Source organism: Trachypithecus francoisi, unplaced genomic scaffold (genome assembly GCF_009764315.1).
Source record: "Trachypithecus francoisi isolate TF-2019V2 unplaced genomic scaffold, Tfra_2.0 Lachesis_group15, whole genome shotgun sequence".
Lineage (NCBI taxonomy): Eukaryota > Metazoa > Chordata > Mammalia > Primates > Cercopithecidae > Trachypithecus > Trachypithecus francoisi.
The window spans coordinates 30,349,259-30,368,089 of record NW_022681460.1 but is presented as its reverse complement, the minus strand read 5'-3'; the positions used below and the strand labels follow the sequence as shown (position 1 = coordinate 30,368,089).

The window sequence follows — 18,831 nt, the reverse complement described above, 5'->3', positions numbered from 1 at the left end:
GTCTAGTTCACCACTGGATATCTAGGACCTAGCATAATTCCTGGCACATAGTAGGTGTTCAGTAAATGCTTGTTGAATGATAAATGAATGGATATCTGCTGGTGTGAGGGATGTTTGCTTAAGCATGTTGTGAAGTAACCAATGTGTTTAGAAGGGCTCAATGAAAGAGTAGTGCTAGCAGCAGAGAAAAATGAGGTATGTAATTAACACCTCTGATTATATAGTTATTTCACAGAAAGATTTTCTGCCCAGTTGACTATGATTAAGCAAGGATGGACAATCTGCAAAGTAGAAAAAGAATTCATCCATTTGGCAATAGTGACGTGGTCTATTCTACTATATTCTCAAATTGTGAGATTTATATTCTGCTTCTGCAATTACTACATGGTCCTTTTTGCAATCTGAAACTTTGCTCTCTTTCAATTTAAAGAGTTTATCTTCTAGTTAAATCTACTTGTCTTTCATCCTTCAATTTTATTTGTGAAATCTCTCTAGCATCTCCCCACCTTCCCCCTTCCTTCACTTTCTTCTTCTTCTTTAATATAGACTCTCCCTTATTTCTCATTGGCTTTTTTCAACACGTGTTTACCTGGTCATCATTCTTCCATCTTCTGTCTTTCATTCAAGAATGCTTTTAAAACTGCAGGCCTGATCTTGTTCTCCTTTGGTTAAAAAACCTTGGGTGATTTTCTGCTGTCTGTAAGGTAAGATCTATTGTCCTTAGCAAGGCATTTGAGCCCTTTGTGGACACTCTTCCCTGCCAGCCTCTTCTCATGCCATTCCTCTTTCTACCGCATACTCCGGCCACCACAGGCTACTTCTCATTCCCTGAACACCATTTTTATCTCAGCATCTACATGCCTTTGTTCATGCTGTTTATCTGAATAAACTGTCAGCCTAGCAAACTCATATCATGTTCCAGTTTAAAATGTGATTATTACAGGCTCCTTTTTCCTATGTCTCACGTAAATTTTTATTTAGGCTTCTGTGCTCACATAATGCATTGTACATATCTCTATTATAAAAGGTGTCACACTCTATTGCAATCACTTATTTACTTGGCTTTCTCTTCCAATAGACCATATGTTCCTTAAGGGCTGGGGCTCTGCCTCTTGACAGCACAATGTGTCGCAAAGCTTTACACACAAAGTTAACAAATGTTTGTTGATTGAACTTTATCTTCAATTTATTCTCTAGTAGATTGAATCCTCTCCTCCCCACACTGGATTTTAGTAATTTCTCTTGGTTATTTCTATTCAGAAAAGTCTTCCCTAACTAGAAATATGTCTGTTTTATTTGCTGGAGTATATTCAGATCTGTAACATATAGATCTATAGCATATAACATCTATTTATAAGATAAGATGAGGTGATTCTGTCCCCCTAGAATGGCTGTGACTGGGCTAAGCCTGGCTGAGCACATGGTGGTGGTTAATATCATGACTGTGCTCTCCAAATCCCTTGAAAAACCCGGAGAGGATGCTAATGGGGCTGGTGAAGCCTGGTCCAAAAAACTTGTTCCCATCCTGTTAGTACTTTCATCCCTCTGCCCAATACCCCTCCTATCCTTCCTTCACTACTCTTTCTCACTCTCAAGGCCAAAACTAAAGAAAAGTCAGTTGTTCCTTACATCACTTCATCCTAGGAACCAAAGCAAAAACAACAACAACAAAAAAGGAAAGCAGCAACAACAAATAATAATAAATAAAATTGAAATACAGGTAGTAAAAAGTAAATGAAGGAATTTAATTTCACTGAGGGAACTGAAGTGTATCAGGGAGTAACAAAAACTCTGTACATTTCCACAATGGAAAGGTCAATAGAAATGAAAATCATGACTTGAATCTGGCCCAATTGCACTTATTGTTCTGGTTTATTGTAATGGTAACTGTTGCAATAAGAGTAAAAGGAATCTCTGGACTATTCTTACAGCTAAACTTCAAGGATCTGGGAATAGTTTGGTACCTGGAAGGCTGTTTGGTGTTGGAAGAGGCATCTCTAGGGAATAAGTGAAATTGTTAGTTTCTCAGCAGCAGGAATTAACTGAGTTCATTCTTGTCCTGTGCGTTGAATGTGAGTGAGCTGGGGTTTTAATCAGCCTCTGTTTGCTTATCTTTCTCTTTCTGATCCGTTGACACTGGTACATCCTTTGTATATTTTTAGTTCAAATTCTTGAGAGAGTAAGAATGTCACCATCTCAATGAGTCACCTTGTGTTTGGGGGAAGCTTTTGTATCAGACCGTGTCATAGCACATGGCCATCCTTGGGCCAGGTGCTCAACTCCCCCCGACCAATCATCTGCAGGCAGAGAATAAGGGTGGGGTGGGAGGTGTCACATAGCGCTACATGGTGCTTTGTGCTTAAGGAACCAGCTAAGGTTGCTTTTCTCATGGAAGCTGTACGTGATCATCCATTTAGAAGAAGCTTGTGGGCAGCGCAGGCATTCTAAGGCAAGATCTTTTCAATATAGAACACATTTTGGAGACTCTGATTATGACTTATCTTCAGCATGATGAATGAGGCTGATATCTCATATCCTCCTATTACAGTTTTCACAGTGTCCAACAATCATACATAGAATAACATGTACATAGTACATCTGATGTTATGCTTCGATATTACATTTCTAATTGCACTCTCCTAACCATTTAGCCGATGACACTTGGCCCATATCAAACCGATCTTTGCTTTCCTTACTGAGGTTGAGAATATTGTTTTTGGTTCTCTCTCTCTCTCTCTCTCTCTCTCTCTGTGTGTGTGTGTGTGTGTGTGTGTGTGTATGATTAGAATGGGAAGTTAGGTCTTAGTTTTTATTAGTTAAAAATGATAAATAAGAAGGAATCAGGTAAAGCTATCAGGTAAAAAGCTGCATGCTGCCTCAACATTTCTACAGTATTTGTCAAGACAATTTACATTTTAATTATTCTTATTGTTTGCTATAAAACACTTCTTCCACCCTCCAAAGTACAGGAAGAAAGGCTGGCTAAATGTTCAGCTTGCAGCCTCAGCTTTTTCATATGACTACTTCATACCTCTTGAATGCATATTTTGTTAGCATCTTTCTTACTAACTTACCTAAATACTTTTGCTATATTGCCAAATTGTTCTCCTTTGTTATCTAACTTCCAGCTCAGGCTTGATTTCTTAACTGAGCAACTGATTTATTCATTTGCCAATCTCTCACTGAGTGTTTACGAACTGGAAACACTTGAGGTTACTGGTCTGCTTATTATTAGACTGCATACAAGTCTAAATTTTTCTTAGTTATCTGTTTCCAACATCTTTCTTTTGGATATCTTCATATATTAGCTTTCTTGAGTCATTACTTGATGTATGATTGTTGGATACTAGACAAATTGGAAAAATACGATAGCCCATAGGACCTTCTTTCTTGTATCCAAAAATACAGGAATATGTATTCCTGCTTATAGATATTCTTCATATATTTTCTTTGAACAACCATCCCTTCTCTATTCTCCAGAGTTTCCAGTATCACCTTCATTTTCCCCAAGATTCATATGTGCAAAGTGTTCTCCTATGCCTCCTTTCTCTCCCACCCCCTTATAATTGTCTCTAAAATACCATTTTATACAGAAAATAACTACAATGGACTTTCTAAAAATCTGTTCTTAAGATCTAGCTAGGTCTCATGGTTTTTCACTTGGATCATCTGCTGCCCCACTGCCACTTTTTTTTTTCTCCTTACAGAGATCCCAGTGCCTAGTAGGATGCTAAAGTCATAGCATAGGCTAAATTAACATTTTTAACAACAAGCCACAATTGACATTATTAATATATTCTAACCTCTGCTCTTTCTATTGCTGTGTTCTCTCTTGCTTCATATTATTGCTTTTGTTCCTATTTTTCTTTTTCAATTAAAAAATGTCACAATCTACTTAAACTTATAGCAGGTACTCAATGTGTTTTGATTACCTAAAACTCTGCTGATGCCATCTCTCAGCCCCTCCCTTTGCTGTTTCTTTTGTATCATTATCATTGTCCTGGATACTCCCTTTCCTTTAAACAATTTTAGGTATTTAACAATTCCACTTCCATATGAGAAGGTGCCCTCCTTATCCATTACATAGTTCTCCTTCTAAATTTCCTTCCTTCCTTCCTTCCTTCCTTCCTTCCTCCCTCCCTCCCTCCCTCCCTCCCTCCTCCCTCCCTCTCCTTCCTCCCTCCCTCCCTCTCCTTCCTCCCTCCCTCCCTCTCTTCCTCCCTCCCTCCTCCCTCCCTCTCCTTCCTCCCTCCCTCCCTTTCCTTCCTTCCTTTTTTTTTTTTTTTGCAGAGTCTCACTCCTTCACCTACACTGGAGTGCAGTGGTGCGATTTTGGCTCACTGCAACTTCTGCCTCTTGGATTCAAGTGATTCTCCTGCCTCAGTCTCCTGCATAGCTGGGATTACAGGTGTTCACTGCCACAACTGGCTAATTTTTATATTTTTAGTAGAGATGAGGTTCCCTGTGTTGGCCAGGCTGGTCTTGAACTCCTGATCTGAGGTGATCTGCCCACCTTGGCCTCCCAAAGTGCTGGGATTATAGGTGTGAGCCACTGAACCTGGCCTCCTTCTAAACTTCTTGAAATCTATAATCAATGTATCCATTCCAATTAAGTTCACCCAATATATATAATATATAAATTACATGCCACCATGCTCTGTGCTAGGTGCTTCCAGGCAGGCAATAGATGACTTTACTGAAGTAATTTCCCCTCAGAGTGATCCCTATTTATTCTGAAGAAAATAATTTCAAACCATTTTTGTGGTAAGGCTGAAACCTACTGTATATTCTCTAGGGTGTGGTCCTAGATGATCCCTCTAGGGGTACATTGGATATTCTTGAAACCCTAAAATTATCCAAGGACATTCCCTATGTCCTTGGACAACATCCCCTATGTCCTTGGGTAATTTTAGGTTTGGATGTCCTTGGATAATTTTAGGGTCCCAAGAATATCCTATGTTTCCTTCCTACCATTTGAAATGTCTCCTTCTCTAATGGACCAGTGCCTGAGATTCCACCTCATAACATCATTACTTGAGGACACGTGAATTGGATAACATTCTTGCTTTCTCTCCAATTTAAGACAAGCTCTCCAATGTATAAACTAGTTAAGGTCTGAAGGTTGTCCATCAATCCTTTTTAATTCTAAATCTGAGGTGGCTTAGGTAAGACTATACTTACAGTCTTTGTAAAGTTTTTCATCAAATAAGGATGTGAGTCAATCCTCTGAAGCATTAATACCATGCACACACTCCTCTTTGCTGATAGGCATTTTATTGGGCCCCTTTCTTAGTTACTTCTGCCAATGTCATAGGAAACTCTTTAATCATTGTGGTGTTTTCATTTGCTGGCTTGACCCTCACTTTAATGTTGAGTAAATTCAAATTGGCTTTGAAACTTTGAAACCTTTCATGGCTCCTAATGAAATTTTGTAAGCCACATGTTCACCATGCTTCACCTTTAAGTTCTCAAACAACCCCTAGTCAACTTCTAAATTAACATTAGACTTCTGAGCATCCCATGTTGATGCTGATACTTGTGAATTTCTCAGCAGGTGGTGATATTGGTATTTTGGGTGGGACAATCCTTTACTGAGTGGGACTGGTTTATCTACTGCAGGATTTAGACTTACTGAATCCTACCACAAAAATGCCATTACTATTCTCTATGGAGACAACTGAAATGCCTACACATATTCCCAAACTCCTTTTAAAACTACTGTGTGTTGCTCAGACACTTTTATGTCTCTATAATTCCATTCACATTAACAGACGTTGAGCGCTGACTGTGTGTAAAACACTGTAGGAGTCCCTAGAGATAGGAAACAGACACAGTCCCTTTTCCTTCTTTTCTCCTTAATTATAGTCCATACTTTAGGTGCAGTGGTCTTCACCTGTTACGTGTGGCAGTCCTTGAATATTGAGCAAGATTTGATCCCATTCTCATATGCAATGGTTGTCATTTTCTCAGCACTTTTACTTAAAAATTGTCTTTGCTTGTATTCTTGTCATAGTCATATGCTTCTTTTCACTAATTTTTCCAATGCTATCACTGCTTTTGCAAATGCTGTGCGTAATGGAGTTAAAAGTTGTGTGTAGAAGACCTTACAAACTAAGCTAAGGCAGTACACACATTAGTAGACCAAGACCAGTGTGATGGTTGAAATTAACATGCGTTGTGCTGGAAGCCAGTGCTTTTGCTGGAATTTATTTAGGAACTTACCTCAGAAGTAATTATCAGAGTTTGAAAACTGAAGTCCAAAAGTATAGGAGGCCTGTAGTGTTACCCAAAGCAGACCATGGTAGCAATGTTAATGGGGGTTCTTACTGCCACCTGTTGTAACTAAAGGACCTGTCAGGTCTACCAGGGAGTGACTTATATTCAAGAATTCTTTCACCAAGAATAAAAAGCTAAGAAGTCCTAATTTCTAATGGAGGTAATCAAAATGCCATCCCTAGGGCTTACTTTTAGCATACTAATGTTTGCATGAGAAACATTGACCTTATTAAAAGGTACTATTACTTCATTCAAGCTTTAATTTAAAGGGGACAATAGTAGTCAATGGCAGCTGGCACTATTGGCTCAATAAGCAAAGCAAATAATAGATTATTTTTCAACAGGTTTGGTTTATACCAGGAAATATATGCAACTTCTTTGCTAAGGGCAGAGGCAGCTGTGAGATAAATGTATTTAATTAGGACTTACCTCATAGTTACAAAATGAGTTAATGAAAACAAGCAAGTAAAAATTATTATGCATCTGCTTTTTGCTTTTTATTTACTTAGACTCGGAGGATGATGGGAAAGCAGTGTGAGTTGCTCATATACTTTCTAGATATTGTAGTCATAATAAATACTAATTTTGAGCATAGGCACAATCTTGGTAAAATCACCTGTAATTTAGATGCCAACATCCTTGTACATATATCACCACTAGCTGGGCAGCTATGTGACTTTCCCAGTAATATTTGAGTTGCTCGTATAGAAACCAATAGCCCCTTGTGGCAGATATTGTTCTTTGTCCCCTTGTATCGAATCTCTCCTTTTTCCTTTCTCTCTTTTGAGAACAGCTTATCTGGAATCCTAATTAATAAAGGATATTCACTTATATTCAATGAGAAATTTATTTTCTTTCTATATATAAGTTTTTCCCAGAATTTTTTGAAACAAACCTGGAATGTCAGGGTAAGCTTTGGGGAAAAAAAAGGGTCAGTATAGAACCATGGAATTTTGGAAGTTTTGTTTTCTCACTAAGAAAAGATGTCACATTTACATTTTCTCCTCCACGGACTTAATTCCATTCACATTAACAGACATTGAGTGCCGACTGTGTGTAAAACACTGTAGGAGTCCCTAGAGATACAGAGAGGAAACAGACACAGTCCCTGCCCTCAAGGAGCTCACAATATACTAGAGAAGACAGCACAAATATACAAACAAATGCACTAGAAGATAGGATGCATATAATATTAGAGATACAAGTGAAGTTATATGGGAGCATAGAGCTGGGAGAGAGGACTTCCATAGGGACAGTGAAGGAAGAAGTATCTCAGGAAGACTTTTTAGAAGAGATTGTATTTGAGCTACATAGGAAGCATTGGTGGAAGAAAGATGTGAAGCCATGAGGTCAGGTTTCTAAAGCAATGGGATCAAATGTTAGGGGAGTTTGGAAAGCACAGGTAATACTCACATTTTTCTGGAGCATGAAGTAGGTGAAAAGAAGTGGTGAGATGTAACTCTGCAAAGATAGTTTGGGGTCACAAAGTAAGAGGCCTTGAATGCTATACTCTGGACTATTAATTTATTTTATATTGATAGGGAAAGAGTAAAGGATTTTGAACAATGCAATTAAAAATCTACTGTATGCTCTAAAATAGTGACTCAAACTTTAGCTTGTATCAGAATCTCCTGGAGGGCTTATTAAAACAGAGATTAATGGGCTCCACTCTTAATTTTTGATTCAGTAGGTCTTGAATGGGGCTCTTGATTTTGCATTTCTAAAAAGTTCTCAGGTGCTGCTAATGTGGCTAGTCTGGAGATGCCTCAGTGAGAAACTCACACTGGGAGATGTGTGGGGGCCGAGTTGCAGGTGGGCGAATCCAGAGGCAGGTGGATCAAATAACATTTGATCTAGGGGAGAGGACTAACTTATTGGAGAGCAAGGTGGCATAAACACATGTTTCTGTAGAGGTAAATGGACTAGACTTCAGGACTATCTGGATGTTGGAGACCTGAGACAAAGAGAGAGAATAACATTCATCTAATAGGAACGATAAAAAGCATGGTAATTCTCTTATCTGAGACTGAGAAGGTAGAAAGAGGAGAAGGCTTGAGTGTGGGGAAATTATCCTGAGTTAAGTATAGAAAGGCTGTGTTTGAGGTACCAAAGAAATATTCATAGGGAGAGGCTCACCAGATGTAACTTATGGGTCTGCAGTTTAAGAGAAAGATCAGGACTAAAGTCACAAATTTGGGAGCTACAGGCATGAAACTAATTGTTGAAATGGCCAAAGTTGGGATGGCATATAGAGCTATAGGAGGTGATTGCTGAGGACAAAGCCCCAGGAGGAAGGAAAGGAGACAAAGAATAAAGAGACAAGGAGGTAGTTGGAGAACCAGTAGAGCAAAATATCCTGGAAGGTATGGGCTTAAACATGAAAGGGATGGTTAGCTGTTGTAACTGATGAGAAAATAACAGGTAGAGATGCAGAGAAGGGCTACTGGCAAGTCTCCAGTGACTTTTGGGAGATAAGTTTGGGAGAACTAGGGTATACTCAGATGGAAAAGGATAGAAAAGTCAGTGGAAGGTGAGAAGTGGATGCAGAATGAGTGGATTAATGATTGGAGAAACCCAGGTGAGAGAGTTAAGGGAGAGATGAAGTAGGAGCTTATGGGGAAGTAGGGCCAGAGGAAGTTGATTTTTGTGTCCAAGAGATTTGAGCAAAGTAATAGATGAGATTAAAGAGGAGTGGGGAGGAAAAGTGTTGAGATGGGGAGGGAGAAAGGAAGGTGCAGAGGGAGGCTGGGTGTAAGAAGCAAGATTCTGGAAAGGTTGAGAGGGGATAGATTGAAGGACTAAAAACACGGAAGTGGAAAGGAGGCAAATCAATGTCTTCTCCCTACAAAGAAGAGTGAAGAGATAGGGAGAGGCTGTGGATGAGAGACTAGGAGCAGAGGTTGAGAACGGTCACCTACTTAGGAGTATGCAAGAATGTACAAACTTTCCGTCCTTCTGCCCTCACTCTTGACTTTGTAATGGTGTACTCCTCCATGTGATTGTAGCAGTCACTCCTTCTCAGGCCACACCCATGGCCTCAGGTCCCATCTGCAGCCTCCTGGTCCCAGGGTAGAGTCTGGCACGGAAGCCATAGTTATTCTGGGAGACACAATTTCATTCTCATATCCTGATGAGTGGCCTTTGGTGTAAACACAGATTTTCAACTTTTACTTTTTTTCCCCAAGAGCACAACCAGCAATTTTTTTTTTTTTTTTTGAGATAGGGTCTCACTCTTTTGCCCAGGCTGGAGTGCAGTGGCATGATCTCTGCTCAGTGCAGCCTCTGCCTCCCAAGTTCAAGTGATTCTCCTACCTCAGCCTCCCGAGTAGCTGGGATTACAGGCACGTGCTACCATGCCTAGCTAATTTTTGCATTTTTAGCAGATATGGGGTTTCACCATCTTGGCCAGGTTGGTCTTGAACTTCTGACCTCAGGCGATGCATCTGCCTTGGCCTTCTGAAGTGCTGGGATTACAGGAATGAGCCACCATGCCCAGCCGCAACTGTTAATTTAATGAGTAATATTCTCCAACGAAGTTCTTCAGATAATATATTCTGTCATTTGATCACTGCACCTCATTAAGCTTCTTAAAAAGTTTTCCAAATTTGACATGTACTCCCACCTTAGCCCTGCTACAGTGAAAGTGTATATGGGAGGCTTAGCTGGGATAGATTTTAGAATTGGAGGAGACCCAATGTGTCTATCAGGTAATACCGCAACACACTGACCAAAGTAGATTTAGATGATTTCTTATTTGCTTTATGTTTTATATTCATAGTAAAAGACAGAAAAGTGCCAGTGCATTTATTCCAGGTATTTCCATTTTAGAAAACGAGGAAGTTTATTTAATCATGAACTAAAAAGGACAAGCCAGCTGTACTATTTTTACCTGAAAGGAATAGGCTGTATAGTCATAGTGCTACAGTAAACGACTTTAGCTCAGGTCTGCAAGCAGTAGACGACAGCACATCACTTTCTTTTAATTCTTTACGTAGTCATGCAATTCCCACTGGAATATGTATGCAGATAGAGCCATAATCTCAGATTTAATGCCATAGAGGGCATTATGAAGTATTTAATTTATAAGTAATAAGAAATTCTGCAAATAAAGATATTTTTGGCATTCTTTAATTGCAGGGTAACTGAAATGGCTAAAAAAACCCAAGCCCATAAAAAGTACTTACTATTTCATCTTATTATTACTTCTACAAAATGTATGTTTTTGTATGATAATGTTTATTTGAAATTATGTATCACAGATAAGACCAGAGGTAGAAAACAGCACGCCAAATCATCCTCAAACAAAACAGAACAAAACAAACAAACAAGAAAACAAGACCACACATACTTACAAACTCTCCTGAACCAAGTATGTCCAAGAATTAATAAGTTGCACCCCTTACCCCCATCCACTCATGAGGCTCTGGTAAAAGTCGCGCCTTTTAGCTTTTTACAGTCTAAGTATGCTCTCGGCATCTCATGAGCTTTTTAAAAGCCAGCTTAAAGTCTTCATTAAAACTCGTATAGAGCAGAGGGTTGATCAGAGAATTAACATAACCGAGCCACGTCAGAAAGTCGGCCACTTCGGAGGACACGGTGTAGATGCTCAGACCCACAATCAACTCTTTGATGAAAAATGGCAGCCAGGACAGAATGAATGCGCCCAGAATCAACCCCAGGATGCGCGCTGCCTTCCGTTCCCTGGTGCTGGAAATCTGCTGGCGTTCTCCCGGGTGATCTAGATCATTGTCGAAGGGTGGAATCCTGATGGAGGCATGGAACTTTTCAAACTCTGTGGTAGGGTCTGAAGTGGAGAAGTCAGACACACAGAAAGTCTGTGTAAGTTTACAATTTGCAAAAGAATTCTGGCTATCTGTGCTTCTGTTGCTTAAGTGCCGACTTGATCCCCTTTTCTGGTAAAGGCTCTTGGCCGCGTGGTAAATCCGGTAATAGAGAATCAGTATTAAAGTCAAGGGGATATAAAACGCACCCAGCGTGGAGTAAATGGTGTAGATAACATGGTCGTGCTGGATAGTGCACTGGCTAGGGGGAGGGCTTAGGCGGCGGTGGCTCCTCCAGAACAGAGGGGGCATGGAGATGAAAACGGAGATGGTCCAGACGGTGAGGATCATCAGCGCCGCCCTCTTGGCCGTCCTCTTCCTGGCGTATTCAATAGCATTGGTGATGGCCCAGTACCTGTCCAGGGCAATGACACAGAGGTGGAGGATGGAGCAGGTGCAGCAGGTCATGTCCATACTCAGCCACACCTCACAGAGGAAGTATCCAAGCTTCCAGTGGTCCATGACAATGTACATGATGCTCAGGGGCATGACGAGCACGGCCACCAGGAGGTCCGTCACGGCCAGAGAACAGATTAGGTAGTTGGCAGGCTGGTGGAGCTTCTTGGTGGTGCAGATAGCCATGATCACCGCCAAGTTCAGCAACGTGGTGAGGGTGGTGATGACCACCAGAGTCATGCAAATGAGCATCTTCTCAGTGATGGTCTTGGGCCTCACAGCCATGCTGGCTTCTGTGGTACAGTTTGTGATGTTCATGTTTTCCCTGTTTCAGTCTACACTGTGGAGAAGCTGTTGGTTATTTTTCTTTGGCTGAAAACTACGTAGCCTCGAAGGTTTCTCACTTGTAAGGAGGCTGTAATTTGTTCAGCTATGTGGTCTTTTGTGTTCCATTTTCTGTTGGTAAAGGGAAGGGCCACAGCATTTCTTCTGACTGAAGGTTCCTGGAAAATATTATGCTATTGGTTAATGAATGAGAAAGCCACACTTTTCCTGGAAAACATGAAAATAGTTTGATATTTATAAATTCGTTATAAATTTTAATTTTCTCTTTCCTGTGAAATTTGAGCTCATCTTTACATTGTTCCTCAAAGGATACTTTTTCACTTCAGGGAAGTTTTCACACTGTTTTTTTTTTTAAATTATATTTTAAGTTCTGGGATACATGTGCAGAACATGCAGGTTTGTTACATAGGTATACATGTGCCATGGTGGTTTGCTGCATCCATCAACCAATCATCTACATTAGGTATTTCTCCTAATGCCATCCCTCCCCTAGCTCTTCAACCCTCAAAAGGCCCTGGTGTGTGATGTTCCCCTCCCTGTGTCCCTGTGTTCTCATTGTTCAACTCCCACTTATGAGTGAGAACACACGGTGTTTGGTTTTCTGTTCCTGTGTTAGTTTGTTGAGAATGATGGTTTCCAGCTTCATCCATGTCCCTGCAAAGGACATGAACTCATCCTTTTTTATGACTGCGTAGTATTCCATGGTGTATATGTGCCACATTTTCTTTATCCAGTCTATCATTGATGGGCATTTGGGTTGGTTCCAAGTCTTTGCTATTGTAAACAGTGCTGCAGTAAACATATGTGTGCATGTGTGTTTATAGTAGAATGATTTATAGTCCTTTGGGTATATACCCAGTAGTGGGAATGCTGGGTCAAATGGTATTTCCGGCTCTAGATCCCTGAGGAATCACCACACTGTCTTCCACAATGGTTGAACTAATTTACACTCCCACCAACAGTGTAAAAGCATTCCTATTTCTCCACATCCTCTCCAGCATCTGTTGTTTCCTGATCTTTTTTTTTTTTTATTATACTTTAAGTTCTAGGGTACATGTGCACAACGTGCAGGTGTATTACATATGTGTACATGTGCTGCGTTGGTTTGCTGCACCCATTAACTTGTCATTTACGTTAGGTATTTCTCTAAATGCTATCCCTCCCCCATAGCAGGCCCAGTGTGTGATGTTCCCTGCCCTGTGTCCAAATGTTTTCATTGTTCAATTCCCACCTATGAGTGAGAACATGCAGTGTTTGGTTTTTCTGTCCTTGCGATAGTTTGCTCAGAATGATGACTTTTTAATGATTGCCATTCTAACTGTGCTGAGATGGTATCTCATTGTGGTTTTGATTTGCATTTCTCTAATGACAGTGATGATGAGCTTTTTTTCATATGTTTGTTGGCTGCATAAATGTTTTCTTTTGAGAAGTGTCTGTTCATATCTTTTGCCCACTTTTTGATGGGGTTGTTTGTTTTTTTCTTGTAAATTTGTTCAAACCGTTTTTGACAAAAACATCACAAAATTTTAAATGTACTTTGCCACCCCAATTAATTTCTTATTATATTTATTCTTTTATACATGTTAATATGTAAAAAGGCTTTTTTTTTGCATTTGAAAATATGTATTCATATTATGTAACATTAAAAATTCTGGGATCATTACATTAAAGAAAAAATTATATTGCTTATAGGAAGCAGCTTTCAAATTAGATTTTAAACTCTCACAGTAAATAGGCTGGGCGTGGTGGCTCACACCTGTAATCCCAGCACATTGGGAGTTCGAGGTGTGCAGATCACCTGAGGTCAGGAGTTTGAGACTAGCCTGGCCAACATGGCGGAACCTCATCTTTACTAAAAGTACAAAAATTACCTAGGTGTGTGGTGGCACACACCTGTAGTCCCAGCTACTTGGGAGATTGAGGCATGAGAATCGCTTGAACCTGGGAGACGGAGGTTTCAGTGAGCCAACATCGTGCAACTGCACTCTAGCCTGGGTGACAGAGTGAGACTGTCTCAAAAACAAAAACAAAAACAAAAACAAAACTTTCACAGTAAATATTAAACTCCAAAGGTATGGAAGTGTCACAGTGGGATTACACAACTTTGTCTAATTATTTCTAACAATTTATGCATCATACTGTTCTATTTTTCTTTGGAGAAAAGCATATAACATTACATTGATATTTGTGGAAAATTATTCTCTGAGTAATACAATAAATCAACTGTGAAACAGCATCATCACCAAACTAAAGATGTCTATATTAAAAAAAGTATTTTGTTTCACTTAACATTTGTGGCTGCCCTTCCCTTCCCTTCCTTTCCTTCCTTCCTTCCCTCTTTCCTTCCCCCTGCCCTTCTTCTTCTCCCTCCTCCTCCTTCTTCTTCCTCTTCTTTTCTTCTTCTTCTCCTTCTCCTCCTTCTCCCTTCTTCTTTCTTCTTCATGCTCTCTCTCTATCTCCTCTTCTTTCCCCTCCCCTCCCCTCCTTTCTCCTCTCCTCTCTTCCCCTCCTCCTCCTCCTTCTTCCTCTTCTCTTCTCTTCTCTTCTCTTCTCTCTTCTCTTCTCTTCTCTTCTCTTCTCTTCTCTTCTCCTCTCCTCTCTCTCCTCTCCTCTCCTCTCCTCTCCTCTCCTCTTCTCCTCTCTTCTCTCTCATTCTCTCCAAGATAGCTGTGATTAAGCTGGACAGTCAATGAGCTAGTGCCATTTTTATAGAAATATAAAGTCAAATACAAATGTATATTCATGAGAACACAACAATCAAAATTACATGGAAATATTCACAGTTAATGACTGCTGGATAGAAGGCTTATCAAATCCTATGATTTGACTCCACGGGATTTGGTCCAGGAAGACTTCAAGGAAACGTTAGCAGTTTTAAGAAGAGATGTAGATTGATGTGCATAAGATTTAACAGACAGTGATTTCAGCAAGGGATGGAGGCAGGAGCAGGTGAGGCACATGTGTAAGAGGGTGTGAATGTTGGAGGGAGTCTTTGGGTGGTTTGGAGATAGGTGGCAGGAATAAAAACCTCCAGCCTGTGGATAAGATCTAGCCCTAGTTTTAATTTCTTCTGCTCATAGAGCAAAAACCAAGAAGGGGGAGAGATAGGTGACATTTAGCCTTCAGATATAGAAAGTAAAAGAAAACAAGATGTTCATTGAAGACCACAAATGTGTCAATTGTTTTCAAGACAGTTTGTATCTTTCTGTAATTAAATGACAATCTTTTAGCCTCTCTGTTTCCATTACGCACTCACAGCATTTCTATGACTATACCTACTATTCTATGACTCTTGTGTTTCTCTAGTTCTTCCATGGGGCTAATTCTATGAACAACCCCCTCTCTTTTGTAGACTGAATATTTTCTTCTCTACTGGTACCTTTCCCCCCTTTTTACAAACAGTTTAAACTTGCATTTGTATCTGAGGTAGACTGTAAAATGGAAAGATTGTGGGCTTTGGAATCAGACAGACCTGGGTTCAGATTCCAGCGGTGCCATCTACTAGCTGCTTGGACCGACCTCTCTCCATTGTTCCCTGTGTTGCATGGTCAAAGTTTCTACACGTTGACCTCTTTCTCTCTAATTGAATGAAAAAAGTTGTTTCATTTTTTGTGCATGTACTAATCCTTGGTTATGTTTTCCTTGGGTTCTAGAGATTTATTGGGTAGAATGGTTCTCAATAAAAAGGCTTTTCCATTCTGGTTGTAAGATTGAGAGTATGGAGAGTAGCATTGATAAGGAAAACTTTAGAAATTTCAATTTATAGTAGAGGTAATTAGGAAATGTAGTGATTTTGAAAGCATGCAGTTTAAAAACATCAGAAATAATTCAGCTTTATAGGTCTTTTAAATCTGCTCTGTTTATCTGAGCTCCCATAACTCCTAACTGTCATCTCTCTGGTGACATTTTCTTCCTTATTTTGTGACTATTTATTTTTTTATTCTCCCCAACAGACTATACATTTCTAGTGGGTGGGATGTATGCCTGATTCACATTTTGGACTAATTCTAGTTAAATTAGTAAAAATATTACAGGTTGAGAGCTACTTTTTTAGCTCTTCACATGACTTCCTGGTTTATTTTGTGCCCAAGCCTTTCAGAGTAAGAGTTAGATTTTGTATCCCTGTGTTATCAGTCACCCCAAACTCCTGCACACACCTAGCATGCCGTCTTCCATCTTTTTTTCATTTAACAAATATATTTTGAAGTTTGTCCCATAATAACACATATAACACATTCTTTAAAATGGCTAGGTGAGATCAGGCCCAGGAAGACCTAACTGCAGAGCAATTATGGATTGAACAATTCTGAGAACTGGGCCCTGGAGCTCTTTACTGTTTTTGAGATAGGGTCTCACTCTGTTGCCCAGGTTGGAATGCAGTGGCACAATTATGCCTCACTGAAGCCTCCACCTTCCCAGGCTCAGGTGATCATCCCAACTTAGCCTCCTGAGTAGCTGGGACTACTGGCACACAAAACGACACCCGGTTAGTTTTTATTTGTTTTTTTGTAGAGATGTGTTTTACCATACCATGTTACCCAGGCTGGTGTTGAACTCCTTGGCTCTAGTGACCTGCCCTCCTTGACCTCCCAAAGTGCTGGGATTATAGGCATAAGCCATTGTGCCTGGCCTCTTTTTAAAGGTCAATTTGGTAAGAAGGAACCAGCAAAGCAGACAGAGAATAACAGCCACTGAGGTGGAAGAGAATGATGAGAAGTGATTTTATTCCAAGACCAAGTGAAGAAAGCTTATAAAGCTGCATAAATACTACTGATGATTCAAGGGTGATGGGGACTTGACCACTGGGCTAGGCAATAGGATGACATCTATGCCCTTGACAAGGGCAACTTGGTGAAGCAGTGGAGGTAAAAGGCTGAAGGTGGGGGTTTCAAGAAAGAATGAGAGAAGATAAGATAGACAATAAATGAGGAAGGTTATTTCAAGTGCTTTGCTGAAATGGGGAGTAGAGAAATAATAGCTATGGAGAAGAATGTGGAGTGAATTTTTTTTTTTGTTTTGAAGAGAGATCGTCTTTTTAAACTAGGCTATTTACAGTTTTCTTTGCTACTACACTCAGTATCCTTTATATTGGGACAGAGCATTTTTGGAGTGAGTGAAATGTAAAAGAGGAAGAAGAAAAGCAGTAATGGGGGAGGCTGATGAGAGTGGTCAATGGGGCCTGGGGGCGTCAGTGAAGTAGAGTTCCTTGAGCAATTTTCGGGATCATGTGGGGGCAGTTAAGATGTCAAAGATAATAGCCATACTCAAGAAATGATTCAACCTCAATTGTGCTGAGTTTCTTTAACTTCTCAGGAAAATAACACGTGGTTTTCTAACCACTACCAATTCCTTAGTGGTTTTCTAACCACTACCTTAACCACTACCAACTCCATGGTATGATTTCTAAGTAGAACAGAGCTGGTTAAATAGCACCTGGGAATCTGTTCAGCCTCTTCAGCTTTTCACATAGTGTGGGAGGAGGGACTATAATAACACTCAACTCAAAATACATTCTGCAGAACAAAGCCAAATACTAATATCAACACACCAGACTCTTATCAGTCCACCAGAATGGAAAGTTAACTGCAATAATCAGAGCTAAAAATGGATACATCCTGTGAGGAGTTGATGGAGGACCTTTTTGAGGATTTGTAACTTTACATTTCCACTTTATTGTGACATAAAAAATATCATGACGTCCAAGGCCACATTTAAATGGTTTTTCATAAAAATTACAAATAAGAGAGAATTACTCTAAACCAGACTGGTTAGTGTACACTGCTCCTCATTTCCTGGGATACTCTGGAGCCTCTGCTATACCATCCCAGTGAAGGTCAGAGCACCAGGGAGAGGAGGTTACAGGGATGACAGATGTTAAGGCCGACTTTGGCATACTATTCTTCAGGGGTTTGTCCTTTGCAGCAGATGAAGAGGGACAAGAATCTCTTCCTTATCCAGGAAGAGTTTCCAAAGCTCCTAAGCATTACCAAGAAGGAGGAGTCAGCTGGCACCTGCTCATCTTAAAAATTCTCTTAAAGAGGGTTTTATATTTTGGATCTGGTTCCTCCAATAGAAAACTGACATGCACTTCATAAGTCCTGATTTACTTTAACCTAAAAAGTGTGCCTGAGTCAGCGGTTTTGGAGAGGAAGCTTGGAGTGGTGACTACCCACATGGACTCTGAATGCTGACTCTGCCACCTGTCAGCTGCGGTATAATCCTAAGCATGTTCTTTAACCTTAGCCTGCTTCAATTTCCTCCTCTTTAAATCAGGAGTAATGACATCTTTCTCTAAGATTAAGGTAATGTGAAGATCAAATGTGTTAATACACATAGAAGCTGAGAACAACGCCTAATACATAGTAAGTGCTATGTAAGTGTTTGAGGTCATTTGTTATATGAATTTCCTCAGTGTTTTCTGCATTGGGTAATGGAGACAAATTTCATCCCACAAACTCTGATGTGTAATAAAAGCCTATTAAAAATAAGCCAACTTAATTTCGTTCTTTCTTTTTTTTTTTTTCTTTCCAACTTTTATTTTAGGTTTCGAGGGCGCCAGTGCGGATTTGTTCCATGGGTAAACTGCGTGTCACAGGGTTTGCTGTACAGATTATTTCACCACCTAGGTAATAAGCATAGTACACGAAAGGTCGCTTTTCAATCTTCACCCTCCACTCACCCTCTACCCTCATGTAGGCCCTTGGGTCTATTGCTCCCTTCTTTGTGTTCATGTGTTATTCGATATTTAGCTCCCAGTTATAAGCGAGAACATGTGTCAACCTAATTGCTGCCTCTAAGCTTCTCACTTCTCATGCTTGAGACTTTCTCTAATCCTAACCACATCCCCAAGTCTCTGGAGGATTATGCAGGGTCAGGCGTTGAGGTTTGATTGGGGAGAGAGATTTCAGGTGTCGCATGCACAGACAAAGTCCCTGGTAATATATTTACTGTCCCCACTCCTACAGTTCTTTCA

The 18,831-nt window shown here is 40.1% G+C and overlaps 1 protein-coding gene across 1 annotated transcript in view; it reads right to left on the bottom strand.

The window, feature by feature from the left end:
- Nucleotides 1-10,493: 10,493 nt before the first annotated feature.
- HTR1E (5-hydroxytryptamine receptor 1E) overlaps nucleotides 10,494-18,831 on the bottom strand; it is an 83,098-nt gene continuing 74,760 nt past the window's right edge. Inside the window, exon 2 of the mRNA XM_033236535.1 lies at nucleotides 10,494-12,016. Within this exon, the coding sequence (XP_033092426.1) occupies nucleotides 10,734-11,831 (1,098 nt within the window). The 5' untranslated portion in view covers nucleotides 11,832-12,016 and the 3' untranslated portion in view covers nucleotides 10,494-10,733. The remainder of the gene's footprint in view (nucleotides 12,017-18,831) is intronic.